Below are 18,141 nucleotides of genomic sequence, written 5' to 3'. Positions count from 1 at the left end.
GTATCTTTCTATGTATCTAAGTATTTGTACTACACTTATTACCATGGCATTTCAAGTGCTTCAAGAACAACTATAGGGAAAAAGAAGAGAAGTGTAATTATCAAATGTTTATGTGAGATGAAGAATCAGACTCTAAGCACCCAAAAAAATCAGGGAGCAAGAACAAAAGGTCTGAAGGGAAGAGGAGATAGAAAGCAAATAAAGATGAAGAAATGAGAGAGAGAAGGCAAAAAAGTGGAAGAGGAAAAATCTTAACAGCAAGAGCCAAAGACAGAAAGTGAAAGAATGAGGTCCAAGTGGGACAAAATGTAGGGGAACAATACTACTAAAGTGGCCCCTGTATTTGTGGAATGATTTTTCCAGATCATTTATGAATATGTGGAACAGCACTGGTCCCAGTACAGATCCTTGGGGGAATCCTTTATTTCCTCTCTTTTAACCAGTTACTGATGCATGAGAGGACCTTCCCTCTTATCCCATTACTGCCTAGTTTGCTTAAGAGCCTTCAGTGAAAGCACCTTGTCAAAGGCTTTCTGAAAGTCCAAGTACATTATGTCCACTGAACCACCCTTGTCCACATGCTTGTTGACATCCTCAAATAATTTTAATAGATTGGTGAGGCATGATTTCCCTTTACAAAGCCATGTTGACTCTTCCCCAATATACTGTGTTCCTGTATGTGTCTGATAATTCTGTTGTTTACTATAGTTTCAACCAATTTGCCTAGTACTGAAGTTAGATTTACCAGCCTGTAATTGGCAGGATCACTTCTGGAACCCTTTTTAAAAATTGGTACTATATTAGCTATTCTCCAGTCATCTGGTACAGAGGCTCATTTAAACAATAGGTTACATACCACACTAGGTTGTTCTGCAATTCCATATATGCTTATGGAGCAGATATGGAGCTGAAGCATTATTTATACATAAAATTGTATACAATATAAGCCAGTGAATATATGTGGTTCCCACAACGAATAACTGTAGTTCTCTAAGTACCAATCAGCAGAACACAGTGACTGTGAGAGAATGCATGATCAATACATGTCCTTTTATTTGTCTCCAGTATTCTCCTTCTGTTTGTCTGCCTTGCTGTCTCTGACACCTAACAGCTCCTTTCTAAATCCCTCTTATTTCCCTGCTCTATTTATGAAGAATCAATATTACATTAATACTGTACATCTGACCATGGGTAGCATGTTTTTAACCATTATGCTGCAGACTTATCAAATTAAATGAGACAGTGAGAGTAGGTTGACACTGTTAAAGTCAATAACCCACTGCTTTAGTACTTATGACCCACTAAAGGTACATTTGGGCTGAAATGGCTCAGAATAGTGTAAGTAACTTTAATGGATTAGAAAATAAAGTAGCTGCTTACAGATCCTAGGAAGTCCACTGTATGCTTAACTTTATCTACAGACAGGTATTTTGCTTCTAGCACGCTACTGATCTAGCCACTGGCTCAGAAAGATCAGAGAAGAGATGTTAGGTTTGAACCAAAATGCCTGGCCTACATGTTAGATAATGGCAAATATGGCCAAAATCCATCTATGCCAGATTCCTATTCCCAGACAGATAAGTTTTCCTTGCAAAAATACAGCTAAAGTTTCATAACTTTACAGATCCTGGAAATCAGCAAAGACTAGTACTAGCCCCAGCCAGAAATATAAATGAGCGAAGGGTCACAGACCAGAGACAATGGAAGACAAAATTGAATCTTTCTGACTTAATTTTCTTCTTAATGAAAAGCATCTCTCACAAAGATGTTAGGTATTTATCAACAGCAATAATTCCCCCATCTCTACCAAAATATATTTGCTAGTGCCTGAAACTCTGAGTTCTCCCTTGCCAACTCCAGATTCTTTAAGGAGCATGTAGCTTTCTGAATGCTTTTTTCCCCCATTAGTGGCACATTGTGTACCGTATGTGGGTCTTTTGGTTGGGGGGGGGGGGGATGAGTTTGTTCACCCATGTGTTTTCTGTGCTGTGATACCATATTGGCTTTATACTAAGTTACTAAGATGTTTGACAATCCTGACAGAACTAATCTGAACATTGAAGCTTATACTGTCACGAAAAATGAAATAGAACATAGTAAAATTACAATGTGATTGAAAGCAGAAAAGCTTGCAATTATCCTAGTTAATTTGATGACTCTCTAAGTAACAGAGGGAGGGGGAAAGGAGCATGACAGAAAAAAGAATATATATTATTATTACTGTGAAAGGTTTCATTAAAAAGCATGCATCAGTGCTTAGCTAAATTGTTATTTCTCAGATTGCTTTTCCAGAGCAATGATGTCCATGTGCAGTCATAGAGTTTAAGCCCGGAAAGGACCACCAGATCATCTAGTGTGACCTCCTGTATATCACAGGCCACCAGCGCCACCCCGCACCCACACACTAAATCTAACACCCAACATTAGATCAAAGTATTACAACGCAAAGGAGACTAAGCTAGTATGTGCCACTGGCAGAGAAAAGGGCACTGATAGCTGAGGTCCCCACAATGGCAGGGAAATGATTAACTGAGATGATCCCAGCGAGTGATCTGCACCCCACACTACAGACAAAGGTGAAACCCATTCAGAACCACTGACAATCTGACCTGGGGGAAAATTCCTTACCCATCCTCCATATTGACATAGAATATCAGGGTTGGAAGGGACCTCAGGAGATCATCTAGTCCAACCCCTTGCTCAAAGCAGGACCAATCCCCAATTTTTGCCCCAGATCTCTAAAAGGCCCCCTCAAGGATTGAACTCACAACCCTGGGTTTAAGCAGGCCAATGTTCAAACCACTGAGCTATTCCTGCCCCCAATGCTTAGACCCTGAGTATGTGAGCAAGAACCAGCCAGCCAAGCACCTGAGAGAGACTGCTCAGTACCACCTCAGACCACTGGCCAACCCCATCCAGCGTCCCATCTCCAGCTGAAGCCATCTCCGATACTTTAGAAGAAAGAGACAAACAATTAGCCAGAATACATGTGCGGGGGGGAAGGCAAAAGTAAAGTGATTGTGACTTATGCCTGGCTGTACTCTCCTCTGACGCTCAGAGAGCTGCAGTATAACATGATGATTCCATTCTAGCAACTTCTTTCCATATTGGGCTTAAGTCAGTTGATCTGCCTTAGGCACTTCTCTTCTACTGTGCACTACATAGTTAGGCTCTGCTTGAAAAACAACTCCTCTGCCTTCCATGCCTAGTGTTGACCTACCAAGGTCATCGGTCTAACAGATCAGGTGTAAAAATGGCTCCCATTATGATAGCGGTCCAGGATAATAGGCAGGAGCCTAAACATTGTTGCCTTTCTGCTGCTTGGTCTAATGAAGAGGAGAAGCGGTAAGTGCAACGTGTACTAGGAAGAGCCAGCTATGTGGCTCTCCAGAATTCATACAGGTTTCAGAGTAGCAGCCATGTTAATCTGTATCCACAAAAAGAAAAGGAGGGCTTGTGGTACCTTAGAGACTAACAAATTTATTTGAGCATAAGCTGAAGTGAGTTGTAGTTCACAAAAGCTTATGCTCAAATAAATCTGTTAGTCTCTAAGGTGCCACAAGTCCTTCTTTTCTTTTTTGCAGAATTAATATGATTTCCCCTCAGCAGGGTCCATTACTTCTGAAAATTCATGCCCCCTGGGTGGGGTAGGGGTGGGACTTTAAGAAAGATACTCAACAATAATTATTCCTTGTGCAGTGTCTCTGGATCCAAACTGTCTTCTTTCCCCCAGTGGCTTGGCCTGCCATTAATGCTAAGTGACCATGTCACCAATCCAAGGCATACCCACTCTCCATTCACAACAGAATCATTCCCAACTCTGATTCCCTGATCCTGTCTTCCTCATATACAAATCTGTGTGCCTTTTAAATGTGTAAATTGGACTAGCTTTTGTAATTTATATGCACTCTCAGCTATTCCCATTTTTATTAAACTTACTGCAGACTGATGCTTTGAAGCAATACTCAGGAAGACAGACTGTACCCACACAGGGAGAGATATTTCTCCTTCTTGCAAGTTTGCTTAATTGCTGTGCATCAACATTAATCATATCTTCTGAAGAGCAGTTTTTCAGATCTCTTGTATGGGATCACAGTAAAGTGAACCAGGTAGTCAAATGGCTATTTGGATTTAGATTTCTTCATCACTGCCAAAGGAAGAATCTAAATTCAAATCCTATCTTCTCTTTTATAGAGTTGCCAAAGGCTGAAAGCCCAATCAGGAAGCATGCAGCCTTCTGGATGATGAGTTATCCCTCTTATTGCTTCACCAGTGACCCTGAATGCTTTTGGCACAGACCCTGAGTAGAGCTCTCTCCACCCTTTTTCACTAGATTAGAATTGCAAGCTCTGCTTGCAGAGACAATTGGTTATGTAGAAAATGGCAAAACAATTTATTTTCCCCTAAGTTTCTGCCTGTTCCCTATAATAGGCTTGAAACATCTGTCTGTGCTTGAGGAAATGTTTTTGTAGGTGGAGGTGAAAAGAGATGACTGCCTCATTTCACTCCACCCCAAATCAAGCTGCAGCCCAGCAGAAAAGGTCATTTTTGATGAAAATGTCTAAAATATTTAATGAGTTACAGTGAGAGGCAGAAGCACCTCAGTTCCCATTCTTCTTCAGATGAACTTAGAAGCATCCAGCAAAGACTGACGGGATACAAAGGGAAAATTTCATGTGTCTAAGTATAAAACGTATAGTATGCGACATTATACATGCCATTTAAAACATCAAAATAGATGAAAACTCTATATAGTCCACAGAAAAATCAGTAAAAAAAATGAGGAGGACTTGTGGCACCTTAGAGACTAACAAATTTATCTGGGCATAAGCTTTCGTGGGCTAAAACCCACTTCATCGGATGCATGCAGTGGAAAATACAGTAGGAAGATATATATACACAGAGAACATGAAAAAATGGGTGTTGTCATACCAACTGTAACAAGACTAATCAATTAAGGTGGGCTATTATCAGCAGGAGAAAAAAAACTTTTGTAGTTTTAATCAGGATGGCCCATTTCCAACAATTGACAAGAAGGTGTGAGAAACAGCACGGAGAAATAGTTTTTACTTTGTGTAATGACCCATCCACTTCCAGCCTTTATTCAAGCCTAATTTAATGGTGTCCAGTTTGCAAATTAATTCCAAGTAATTATTTTGCATGCATCTAATGAAGTGGGTTTTAGCCCATGAAAGTTTATGCCCAAATACATTTGTTAGTTTCTAAGGTACCACAAGTCCTCCTTGTTGTTGGTTTTTTTTTTGTTTTTTGTTTTTTTTGCTGATACAGACTAGCCCGGCTACCACCCAGAAAAATAAGTGGCACTAAGAAAATGTTCCAGAGACCAATATCTACCTAATAGAATCAAACAGAAGTCCAGGCACTGGTTACAGTCCAGAAAAACAAGAAAGTGATTGCAGTAAAAAAGGAACAAATTAGATGTAAATAATAGACTTCTGTGCCAGGGAAATGAAACAAAAAAATCACTATGTTAACTATTAATTTTTAGTTCTCAGACTAATGATGATCTGAGTAGTAATCCCAGCAAGGAAGGATGGAAATGTCATGAAACCAAAAGAGACATGGGCTAATTCTTAGGGCTCTCTCCCCACACCAAAACATGGCAGTCACAGCCTCCTCATATGTCCCCCAGATCTATTTTTAGTTTCCTGACTGATGTCAAACAAATTAACTTTAAATCAAAGAACCTGCTTGATAAAAACAATAAAGAACATGTCATCCTCTAATATATATGTGAAAGAAACTCTCATCTGATAATATTTGAGATATTGGAAGATATATTTTCGTACTGAAAATAAGCTTTCACCATACTGCAGGTCTGTTCATGTACTGATATTCTTTGAGAAACATGCTGTAACCAAAAACAATGTCACAGTCTTTGCAGTGGAGTGTGACTAACATTCTACCTTTCCTACAAGCCATAAGTCCCAATGACTTCAGAATGCGTGGTGGGTTTAACTGTTTCAGTGGTATCAATGCATTTACTTAAGTCAACATTTTTCAGAGTGCTTTTCAAATAGAGCTGATCAAGTAACTAATTTAATTGATTTTGCCCATTTTATTGTTCATAAAATGTTCTTGCGCAGGTTTTGATTTTCTCAAATTTATTTGTTAAAAAAATTACTCAATGATTCATCTCTGTAAATAATTCTTGCCCTGTAGATTGATTGTTTACAAGTACCTGATTGTTTACAAGCACCTGATTGTAAAGAATCTGTTATATGAAATTCAGCTGTGTTGGTTAGGCTGGCTTGAAGACAAGTCATGCGGTACTGTTTCTATTCCCTGATTGGCTGAGAATATATCTTAGAAACTTCTTTCTGGAGCAAATACCATGTTAATGAATTCCAGATATGCATTTTGATTAATATATCTAATAATTACTTAAAATTGCCATTTCTATTAATATTATCATCAATAAACTCATTGACTAAAATATATGTAGATAACGTGCACTAAAAGGGCTCCAACACAGGAGTTTCCCCCCTCTAATTTGCCCAGTTTTAATTTCAAATGTTGCTATGAACAAATGTGTAATACCAGAGCATATATCTGACTTTGGCAGTGTCTTGTAGATCCATATACATCCTGCACGTAGTCAGGCTTGATGATGAGTACACACTGTCTGAAAATCAGGCTCCTTCAAGGTATCCCAAGCAGGTCACCAAGATATGAACATACCCACAATCACTAATCATGCATCACACATGCAAATCTTGGCTTTCAGTAACTATTATATAGATCACATTTCTACACTGAAAGTGAAATAAGTAATGCACGTATTTTGCTCTGCTGAAAGACCAGGGTCCAATCAAATCTTCTGCAATGTAAGATATGGCTAACTATGAAGTCTGTATGGATTTCTATTTTATTATTGCTCACCTCATGTGTGTTTTGGCTGAATATTAAAAAACTGACTGTGGCTGACATTTATTTCATAGTGCTGTCAGTACTAATAAAACAGATAAGATTGATGTTATGCCTATGGTAACAGGTTTGTGTAGGTTACTGGTTATGCTTATTAATTTACATGGAATCAAACTCTTCCAATGATTGTGCAAACTCCACTTGATGTCTCCACTGGAGATAGTTGACTTTCCATATAGATCTGCATCATGGAAGGATACTTTTAAAAAGTGTGAGATAAGCTTCCAGAGGGATGTTTTTATTATCATGCCTTCAGTGGACTAGAGTTTTTGGATAAGAATTTGCTTTAACTGGACATTATGCTGAATACATCCCTTGTTCAAACCAAGTCTCCTTTTCTTAAAATCAGAGCCCTGTTTACGTATCATAATCACTGGTATATGTCCTTTATGAGCTTTGATGCAACATCCCAATCTAACAACACATGGAACCCAAAAAGAAAAGGAGAACTTGTGGCACCTTAGAGACTAAGAACTAAAGCAAGTGCTTAACTTTAAGCATGGGCTAAGTTCCACTGAAGTCAATAAGACTTAAGTATGTGCTTACAGTTAAGTACATACTTAAGTGCTTTATTGAACTGGGGCCCTTCGTTACTTAGGAGCCCATAGTTCACTGAAACCAGTTTAATCCACTTTAAGGACATAAGGAGGCATGGATCTGATTGAACAGTTTCATTCACAGGACAGCAGAAGATTGGAGTCAAGATTTGCCTGCAAGTCTCAGAAGAGAATTATGCCCTTAAAGAAAGAGAATGAATTTAAAACAACTGAGATGCTGAAAAGGTTCTGGTGGCATTAGGTTTAACTATACAAATGTTCTCACCAAAGGAAACTGTTTGAAATTTCTATCTTAGTAAAATTGCTGCTTCAAATCCCCTATTCACTCCCTGGATTTACTCATAAATATTTTAGAAATATGACATCTGTACACATACAGTTTTTAGCACCGTCATTTTCATAGCCAAGTGTTACATTTTACATGTGTACAGTCTACTTCATGTGAAAAGAGAACACAAATGGTGTCTATGTCTTGAATTGTATCTTGTGTGTATCCGATTGCACATGCTAGAAGGGCAGGTTCAGGTCCTTTTGAAAATTTCCTTGCAAGAAATTGTGTATATTTCATGCCTACATGTATATGTATTATTTCTGAAACTGCATTAGAAATGGCTGTTTCCATGCCTTAACCCCCAATTTGCACAGATAATCATGGTAATTGCAAACAGAAATATAAGCTTGCAAATACACAAATTCTTCAATGCAGACCTCCAGCCTCCCAGTTTCACAGTTCAATCCACTGTGTCTCTAGACAGATAGCATTTTGAGAGCTCAGAAACATGCATGTTTTGAGTATTGTCCAGAATTGTGAAAAGTTTGCAGACAGCAGTCCTGACTGCAGCATGTCAGGAATCCATGGGCCTTGAAATGTAAACTACTGAAAAAAAAATACAATAAAGTCACCCATAACTAGGAGCTATGCCATTCTGTTCATAAAAAAAAATCTAGCGGTGATATATAGTGAGGTGCATAGATGAAGTGAAATAGGCGTGAAGTATGAAAGAAGAAAAGCTGAAAGTTCAGAAGCTCCACAAACTCAAAAACAGTTTTGGTTTAAAACAATAAAAAGCGTGAGATTTTGCATGATAGTCAGGAATTACGCAGCAATCAGTCAGTACAGTAATAGAAAAATATCTCACCCTGTGACTAATGTACACTAAAATGTGTTGCCTAAAATCTATTCCATATCCAATAGTCATTTTATTTTTGTGAATTATCAGGATGTGAGTAAGTTTAATAAATATGAACATTTTATTCTGTGAAAAATATAAATTTCTTGCCACTTTAATAAGTAAAAGGAAGGGGAAAGCAGCTTACAGTTGCAAGTGATATATTTAAATGCAGCAGGTAAAATCATAACCCCCCTGAAGTCACTGGGAGTTTCGTCCAGTATCTTTCTCTGCTTCTTATTGGAATTGTTGCCTATCTTAGCCTGCAAGTACTAGAGATTAAGGACCACACAGTTTCTTCACACTGCATGTGTTTATTAGTGAGTATTTCTCCCTGTTTAATGGGATATATGGCAACTTCAATTGATGCACATATAAGGAAAAGAGCTCCATCCTTCATATATAAAGCCCATACAAAAACATTGCCTGCACAAGGCATATACTTATCAATTAAGCAAAACAATATTTCTGTTGGTATGTTGGCTGAAGTATATTTCCAATCTTACCTCTCCATTCTCCAGTGGGTGGATCTTGGAGTAAAACGAAGTGCATATAACTTCATCATCTTTTGCATAGGATGGAGGCCCTCTGCGGGGATGAATGTTGTAACGTGTCAGGCATTCTGTGTCTGTTATGGCATAATACTGCCATGGCTGATAGTTAACACCATCCAGTGAACGCTCCAAAATCCAGTTCCCAGGTCGAGGCGCATTAGCTGCTTTCACAATAACATATGCAATCTGGAATACCTGGAGAACAAATTAAAAATCCACGTAAATGTGTATTTATATATTCATTTTCTGCCAAAGTAAAAAGGCTAAATATAGTCAATTCTCATTTGAGAATTTTTCCCTGAAAATGAAAGGAGGCAACACCTTCCAGTGAAACTCTTTGACCGTGAAAATATCCCTTCTCCAGTAATATTTCTGCAAGAAAGAAATTCCACTGTGACAGCACAGACTTTTGGAAGTGTGATAAAAAATAATCCTCCAGATTCAATCTAACTCACTAGAGAATTGCCAAACCTCTCCTTCAGGTTCATTTGAAATATTGAAAATTTTATCTTTGTATATGGTATTTACATTTGTACAATTTACTGTATATCAATATATGCATATAAATGTTCATTTGAGCATACATACACACACACCTTTTGTAACCGTTACCCATTTCCAAAACTCAATTGTGATTTTCTCTCTCATGTAAAACTCTGTGGTTAAGACATTAGTGGGTAATCATGTCATATGAAATCTCTCTATAAAACATTTCTGGCCACAACACATGGCTTCTGCACAGCTGCCATAAATAAGCCTTATAGAGATACATGAAATGTCACTATAAACAGAATAATAGCATGTAATCAACACTTATTATTGTCTGCTTCATCTGTCTTTCCAGTTGATGTATCAAGGTTTTTTCCTGCTAGGCTGCTTGCTGGGATTTGAGTCACAAACAACAGTTACATTTGTAGCTCCAGAACAACATTTGCTAATGATGCAGCATCTTTTCCCCTAATAACATACAGATACCACTGTGCTAACAGTGAAGCAGAGGAGTGAGTACATAGGTACCTGTTAGAAGGGATGAATGTACTGTGAATTAATAGGTTTCAGAGTAGCAGTCGTGTTAGTCTGTATTTGCAAAAAGAAAAGGAGTACTTGTGGCACCTTAGAGACTAACAAATTTATTTGAGCATAAGCTTTCATGAGCTACAGCTCACTGCATTCGGTGGAAAACTCGATGAATTAATAGTTAGAGTCACTTTTCTATGAGGTAGTGCCATGAGCACATACAGAAGGAGGCTGGAGGGAGAATATCGCACTAATTTCTGGCTTAATGGCTTCAATGTTGGATTTGGGAGAGTGACTGTGAAGAACATATATGACAAAAAATTATCAGATCTACACCTCAACTCCATCATTCTGCCCTCCAGGCACATACCAAGAACAAAATAGTTAAGATCCAGAGCACAGAATTCTGCCCTCTGTGAAGCCCAAGTATTAACAATGCTTGGAGATCTTTGGGATGGGATTAGGGGCAGGCAAGAGAAGCTCCCTGCTCTCTGCCCTCTTAAGAAGAAGCTCCTGCAGTATTTACAAGCACCATGCTGTCACAGCACTTGCCATCTGTTTTTCAACTTGAAAAACATGCATATGGGAGAGGTTTTGTTGAGGGTTGCCTTAGGTGGTGAGTATTACTGTGTCCACTCAGAGCATGAGAACTTGGTTATGAACACTATTTTTGGTGGACATATATCAGCATATAAACCAGCAAAACCCTGAGCTAGGAAAGACTAACCACACTATTCATTGGTCTCGTTCAATCACTCTCCTCTTATTTCATACATGCCTTTTACTCTCTTCATTGTTCCCACTTATTGACAGATTGAATTGCAGCCATAAATTACAGCCACACCGGATCTGTAAACAGTAAATAAAAATAGTTTAAAAATAGCTAAACTTTATTTTCTCCCCTCACAAAATTATGCTGTTTGGTAAGAAACAATCTAATTGGAGAGCTCAATAATTTTTTTTAAAACATTGTATTGTAATTGTTGAGAAAAAACTGCATTGTCTAGGAGACTGTTTCTGATATATTTGTACAGAAAGTTATTTTGGACTTTTTTTGCATGGGTAGTGGCTCCATTGAACTAAATAATTTCATATTACACTAATATGTCTGATCTAGTCCAGCCATGTAACCTTTTTTTGGCTCAAAACATCCAGTCCAGAGATTTCACTATGAAGTATTCCCAACAAATACTTTAGTATTTGATTTCATACTCGAAGCTCAGATATTAGGACAACAGCAGAACTGCTGAAATCTGTGCAATCACACTGAAATACACAATAAAAAATGGGAGGTGTAGTGTTTGGTCTGACAACCCTAGAGTATGGACCAGGAGTATTTTCTACTGTTGAATACCATCATGCTCCAATATCAGCATTGCTCAAATACATGTTCTCATCGCTGCAAAAACTGCTGTCAGTGTTCACTTTACACTCTCAGTTGTGTTGGGCTCTGCAGGGCTAACGGGAATAAAGGAAAGTAAAAGGCTGCTTTTACAACTAAAGTAAGCAGACTTATTGAGGATGAAGGTTCCATTTTTATAGTCACTCTTCAGATTAGGAGTACTTGTGGCACCTTAGAGACTAACGCATTTACCAATGTGATATATGCCATCATGTGCCAGCAATGCCCCTCTGCCATGTACATTGGTCAAACTGGACAGTCTCTACGTAAAAGAATAAATGGACACAAATCAGACGTCAAGAATTATAACATTCAAAAACCAGTTGGAGAACACTTCAATCTCTCCGGTCACTCGATTACAGACCTGAGTGGCTATTCTTCAACAAAAAACACTTCAAAAACAAACTCCAACAAGAAACTGCTGAATTGGAATTAATTTGCAAACTGGATACAATTAACTTAGGCTTGAATAGAGACTGGGAGTGGATGAGTCATTACACAAAGTAAAACTATTTCCCCATGTTATTTCTCCCTCCCACCCCACCCCCCACTGTTCCTCAGACGTTCTTGTTAACTGCTGGAAATGGCCCACCTTGCTTGTCACCATGAAAGGTTTCCGCCCCCCCCCCCCCCCCGGCTGGTGATGGCTCATCTTAAGTGATCATTCTCTTTACAGTGTTTATGATAAAACCCATTGTTTCATGTTCTCTGTGTGTGTGTATATAAATCTCCCCACTGTATTTTCCACCGAATGCATCCGATGAAGTGAGCTGTAGCTCACGAAAGCTTATGCTCAAATAAATTTGTTAGTCTCTAAGGTGCCACAAGTACTCCTTTTCTTTTTGCGAATACAGACTAACACGGCTGCTACTCTGAAACTCTTCAGATTGGAACCATACTTTAATAAGGATCCTGTGTATACTGCAGAAGATTTATCCTAATTCCTTTCTCTTGTATTCCATTGAGATATTGTACATTATGGATGAGTTATCAGTTGATTACATATCTTTTGGTTTTGTTTATTTTTGTTTACTTGTGTTAAGAAAAATGCAATAAAGTTTTAAAGAAAATATAAAGGGAAAGAAAATAAACAGTTGAGATGCTGCAACTCATGGAATTTTTTCTTAATTTAAGAAAACACTTTAATAGTGTAGTACATAAAGATTCATTTTTAAACACACACTAGTTAGAGTTTTCAGCTGACCCAGAGCATTGTCTCTGTCTTGCCTTTGATTTGAGAATTCCAAAAGTAGCTTTTGAAATGATGCCAAATTATTTACATTCCATACAGTTATGAATCACATTCCATTTTTCTAATTCATGTCTCCATTCATCAGCTGACCCCAAAGATGGTGTCTTTGTAATAAAACAAGATTATTCCTTCAGTGTGGGCCATGCAATAGAATAGGAAAGCCAAACTTGGGAACTAAATGAATTTTTTGATCCCCACAAAAGAGTATGGACTAAATGGTCCCATTTAGACACAGACATGCATTGAGAGAGTTGTGGAACTGCACACCAGTAGGAGCTCAGGGAGAAACAGTTTCTTTTGGGCAGGCTGGTAATGCTACTATAGGCACCATTAAAATGTAAATGTTCAGTGTCAGATCCCTCAGTTGCTGTAAGTCAATAAAGCTCCATTGATTAACACCAGCTGAAAATAACACCCTTATGGTGGTAAATTCCTCGCTTTGGTACAGATTCCAAACATGCTAACAACAAAAAATGGAATAGGGATAATGGGGTGGATGAATGATTTTTCAATAATTCTGAGGCCTTGTCTATATTAGAGAAGTTACAAGATTTCACACCCCCTCAAAATGATTGAAGACTACCCTTACCCATACACAAACGAAAGCGCTTCATCTGATTGTTGGGGAGGCAAGCAAGTAAGTTACATTATAACGGTCTCGATGGAAGAACCACAGTTGCCAGGGAATTTTCAGTGGATAATGTGGGGGGAATGGCAAGAGACAGGATTGGGGAAGATTTTGAGGAGGGTACTGTGGAGACAGGTGGGGTGTGACAAGATGGGTAGCTGAGAGGGAACTCTCAGCCAGTGAATAAAGGAGGTTTTCTAGTTCAGGGAGCTGTCATCTTTGTCAAAGATGACAGCCACTCCACCTGAATTAGTGTAAGGCACTCCTGGTGTGGGTGCAACCTTACCTTAGTGGACAAACCTGTCAATGGTTCTTCAGTTAGCACAATACAACCAACTGGAACTCAGCAACTGAGTGCTCTAATACAGATAAAACCTAAAGTATCTTTGAGATTTACTGCACTTATGTCACACTGTCACCATGTTTATTTCACAATGACACAAAAAGTGAACCAGTTCTGCTAGCTGGAGTCAAAATTCCTAGTAAAATGTTCACTCTGAGCTTGTTCCCATAGGGTATTTCATGAAATACATCTTTCTGTTTTACTTTTTGATTAGATCAGTAGGCTGATACGAGTAAATGATATCATAATAGATCAATCTTAGAGCATATCTCTTTTTACACAAGTCCAATGGAGTACAACTGGTAATCAAAGTTTGCCAATCTGAATGTGAAAAAAGAGCAGAGCAGTACCAAACTACCTAGTGGCGTATAGCAGCCAATTAGCACAGCAGCCACTGTACAGCTGGAACTGTTTCCAGTTACTTCATTCATGTGACTATAACATAATTAGTAGGGGAATACTCTAAATAGTCCTCTGAGCCTTTCCCAAATTATGGACAGAATGGGCCTCATGATGAGATACAAAATGAGTCTTGGGTCTCATTTTCATTGCTAATTATCTCAGCAGCAAAGTCTTCAAAACACACATTGAGAAACACACTTCCATATGTTATAGCACTGTCTCTTCTCAAGAATGGCTCAGAAGATATAGGAAAGTGTATGCTATTGTACAGGTAATTTGCTATACTAATATTATTCAGATTGTCTGAAGTGAATCATTAATCTGCATAAGGTTAGCCAATGAAGCAGAAATTTCCTTGTGTGTTACTCCCACCTTGTCTTCTATTTCAAAAATAAATCCATCAGCTAATAGTAGTTTTTGTAATTCAGAATAGCATCACAAATTAAATACAGTATTGACCAATTATATAGAATATTGCCCAACATCTCAGAACCTAATTCTGAAAAACAGGGCTAATGTTTCAGAGTTATACCAACAATCTGGGATAAAATGTTTCTTTACTTGTTTCTTTACTGTTATAGTTTTCTCTTTAATTTTTGTTCTATACATCAATCAGGTAAACTGTAACATATATGTGGCATTCGGAATTTGGACAAAGGTTTATATTCTTATTTAGATGCTTAAGATGTATGAACATAATTAACCTAATTCTGCAAAATTGTGTGGATAAATCTAAGCATTTTTTTCTATTCATAATTAATTTTTAATCCTTATGGTTGCAAAAATATCCTCCTAAACTTAACACTAACATTGTTTATAGTCAGTTCCTCTTCCTGAATTGACAAACAGGCAACCTAAAACAACTCTTATAAGTATGAACTACCCATTCATCTCAATGATGCATTAACTCTGGAATGTAATGATAATAAATGAGATGCCAACATTGTTAACTGTTTATCTGCTGATCATTTTACAAGAAACATGTACTAATACTGGATGCAGTGGTGGATAATGAACCAGGGCAAATGGATGTTGTCAAGGGTTGGTGAGGAGGTCATCAAGCCACTGTTCCTGCCTCTATTGCTCTTTTCTCCCCTCCAAAATATTATATACATAAGTAACTTCTTGTCCTATCCATAAAGGGACAGCAAAGAAGGAATTTATTTGGTCTATGAGTCAGTAGAAATAACTGCATCTCTGTGTCAGGTTCTAGCATCTGACAGAATGAGTCAATAAAAAAAAGCATGCACTTCTAAGGCTGTCTACACTTGTGTGAAGGTTCTACACGATACTTTGTTGAAAACAGAAAAAAATATCTGTCAGCATCCTTTCTTTTTATTCCATTCAGTTTCTTCTTGCAGGAATATGCAGCCAATATAGTAAATTTCTCATATTGATGTATGTTGAGGTTATGAACGTTTGTAAAGTGAAAAAAATTCTGGGACTTCAGTATTTAAGTTGCCCATATCCCAAAACTTGAGATTTCTCTAGCAGCAACACACATGAGCTCATGAAGCAACTCGGCCTGGAGCCAGTGAATCAGGCTGGTAGTAGTAGCATTTCCTGTTCCCATTGTCGCAGAATGCCTTGCAGAGGACCTTTACTTCTGAGGACATGGGAAGAGTCGACACCGCACACTGATTAAAACGGAGAGACTTGTCCAAGCCCAGATGATACATTGATGATGAGTGATATTGAAATGCATACATTAGTAAGAGAGGATCTCAGAGCCAGCTGCAGAAGGATGTAGCTGGGGTGAGAGAGTAGGGAGTCCTCAGATTAATAACAGTATTCTAATAGTCAGATTTTGTGTACCGAACATCATCCATGCATCAGGAAATCCAAATATAATCATGAAATATAATGAAATTAATATAATGCCAATTCCTATACTACACAGTTAGTTTCATATCCATATTTTAAAATCATCATTAACAGTGTATACTGGTTTCTTTGTATGCAGAATATCACGTCCCTCTACTGGATGAAATATTAGACCTACAATGTTTGTCATTTTGTAATAGTCTTGCTTTCTAATGGCTTTTACATCTGAAAGAAATACTAAGTCCAACTGCTACTGATAGCTATTAAGCAGATTTTTCATTGGTACATGGTGTAGCAGCTCATGCTTTTGAAGACTGCCATCATGCATTCAGTTCCCAACACCCCATGTAAGCAGTCATTTGTCGGTTCTGGCGTGTGGTCAGAGACCATTACAAGAGTTTATATCATGTGCCTCTTTCATTTCTGACAGAAGATAGGAATCTTTGACATCAGAATTTTTAAAATAGTGGATATTTTAAAAAATTAGCAGCTTTCCTCATGTAAGCAACTTTTAAAACTCTAAAGCCTAATTCAGATGTGGAAAAGAAACTAATTTAAGAATAGCATTTCTCTCAAAACTCCTCAAGCTGCCATGTAAATTTCTATCTAACACTTTGTCATGAGAGAGACAGGCACATCACTTTCAAACATTCTGCTCTCACAGTCAGAGAAGCTATAATTGAAAATGCCAGCATAGGGGAAAAGATGCTTAGTAGGAGTCAACTAATATCAATTTAGAGAACCAAACAGCTCCCTACCATGCTGTAGTTTGCCTTCTAATGACAGTATCTCTCTCCTGCTCATCGGAGTTGCTGCCAGCTGAAATTCTCCTACTAATGGGGAGCTTGGGCTAAAAGCACATGCTTGATTCCAAGGTAGTTTCTCCATAATGTGATAGACTTCACTAGTTGCAACTGATCAGGGTGGGACTCTTTGTCCTGTTAAAATCTCATGAAGAGAGTGTCACAGAACATAAGGTGCCACTGAACAGATTTTGGGGGCAAATGTGGGAAAAGCTTTGACATAGTGAACCCCAAAAATCTAAGTCAGAACATCAATATCTGTAAATCTATCCATTTTCCAATTAGAAATAGTATTTATCTTCCTCATGAAACAATAATATTCACTCATATGGACATCTCAATTCTGTTCAATCAATAAAATCGTATCTGGAAAATGTACCCTAAACAAGAGTATAAAAATGCCTTTTTTTCCTGGTCCAACTTTCTCCGCAACGACCACCTTTAACCATCAGAGTAACCACAGATCCTCTAAAAACCATGTTCTTCTTAAGAAAACTAAATACTTTACTAACATAACAGCTCTCACATTTTGATCATGTTCTAAGCAGCAGAGCAATAGAATTCATCTCATTATTGTAACATGTAAAGGGGAAGTCTACCACAACAAAACAAAACAAACAAAAAAGCACTCTGTGAAAAGCCAAAGCACTGCAAAACTAGACCTGACTCCTGATCTGCCCTGCTGCTGAATACTTAGAGACACATTCAGCTGAGTGAGGAGCGTAAGTGCCAGCATAGTTTCTGGCAGCCTCAGTTCTTTGCGATTTTCTCTACTTTCTGAACTTGCTGCTTAGTTGTCAAAGCCTATAAAGGATTGGTTGCTTTCTCTGGACAACATTTGCGGCTTCTTGTCTTTAGCCTTTATCACACCAGAGTTTAAGGTCAAAATTAGTCTTTCCCAGTCACTTCCCCTGTAAGACAGCGGGAGAAAGCAACTTACATTTATTCATTTCCTATGGCTCTACATTTCTTTCCATGGAGAAAACAAACAAAAGGAAGTATTTTTTTCACACAACACAATCAACCTGTGGAATTCCTTGCCAGAGGATGTTGTGAAGGCCAAGACTATAACAAGGTAAACTAGATAAATTCATGGAGAATAAGTCCATCAATAGCTATTAGCTAGTATGGGCAGGGATGGTGTCCCTAGCCTCTGTTTGCCAGAATTTGGGAATGGGCAATGGGGATGGATCACTAGATGATTACCTGTTCTGTTCATTCCCTCTGGGCTACCTGGCATTG

The 18,141-nt window shown here is 38.1% G+C and overlaps 1 protein-coding gene across 2 annotated transcripts in view; it reads right to left on the bottom strand.

Annotated features, from left to right (window-relative positions):
- Nucleotides 1-18,141, bottom strand: part of LAMA2 (laminin subunit alpha 2) — a 492,564-nt gene that overhangs the window by 321,294 nt on the left and 153,129 nt on the right. For both annotated transcript variants that reach the window (XM_038397415.2, XM_043510932.1), the window contains exon 4: nt 9,181-9,423. In XM_038397415.2, coding sequence (XP_038253343.1) covers nt 9,181-9,423 — 243 coding nt within the window. The remainder of the gene's footprint in view (nt 1-9,180; nt 9,424-18,141) is intronic.

This window comes from Dermochelys coriacea, chromosome 3 (assembly GCF_009764565.3).
Source record: "Dermochelys coriacea isolate rDerCor1 chromosome 3, rDerCor1.pri.v4, whole genome shotgun sequence".
Taxonomy (NCBI): Eukaryota; Metazoa; Chordata; order Testudines; family Dermochelyidae; genus Dermochelys; species Dermochelys coriacea.
Note: the sequence above shows the minus strand (reverse complement) of the source record. Positions and strands in the feature narration are given on the sequence as shown.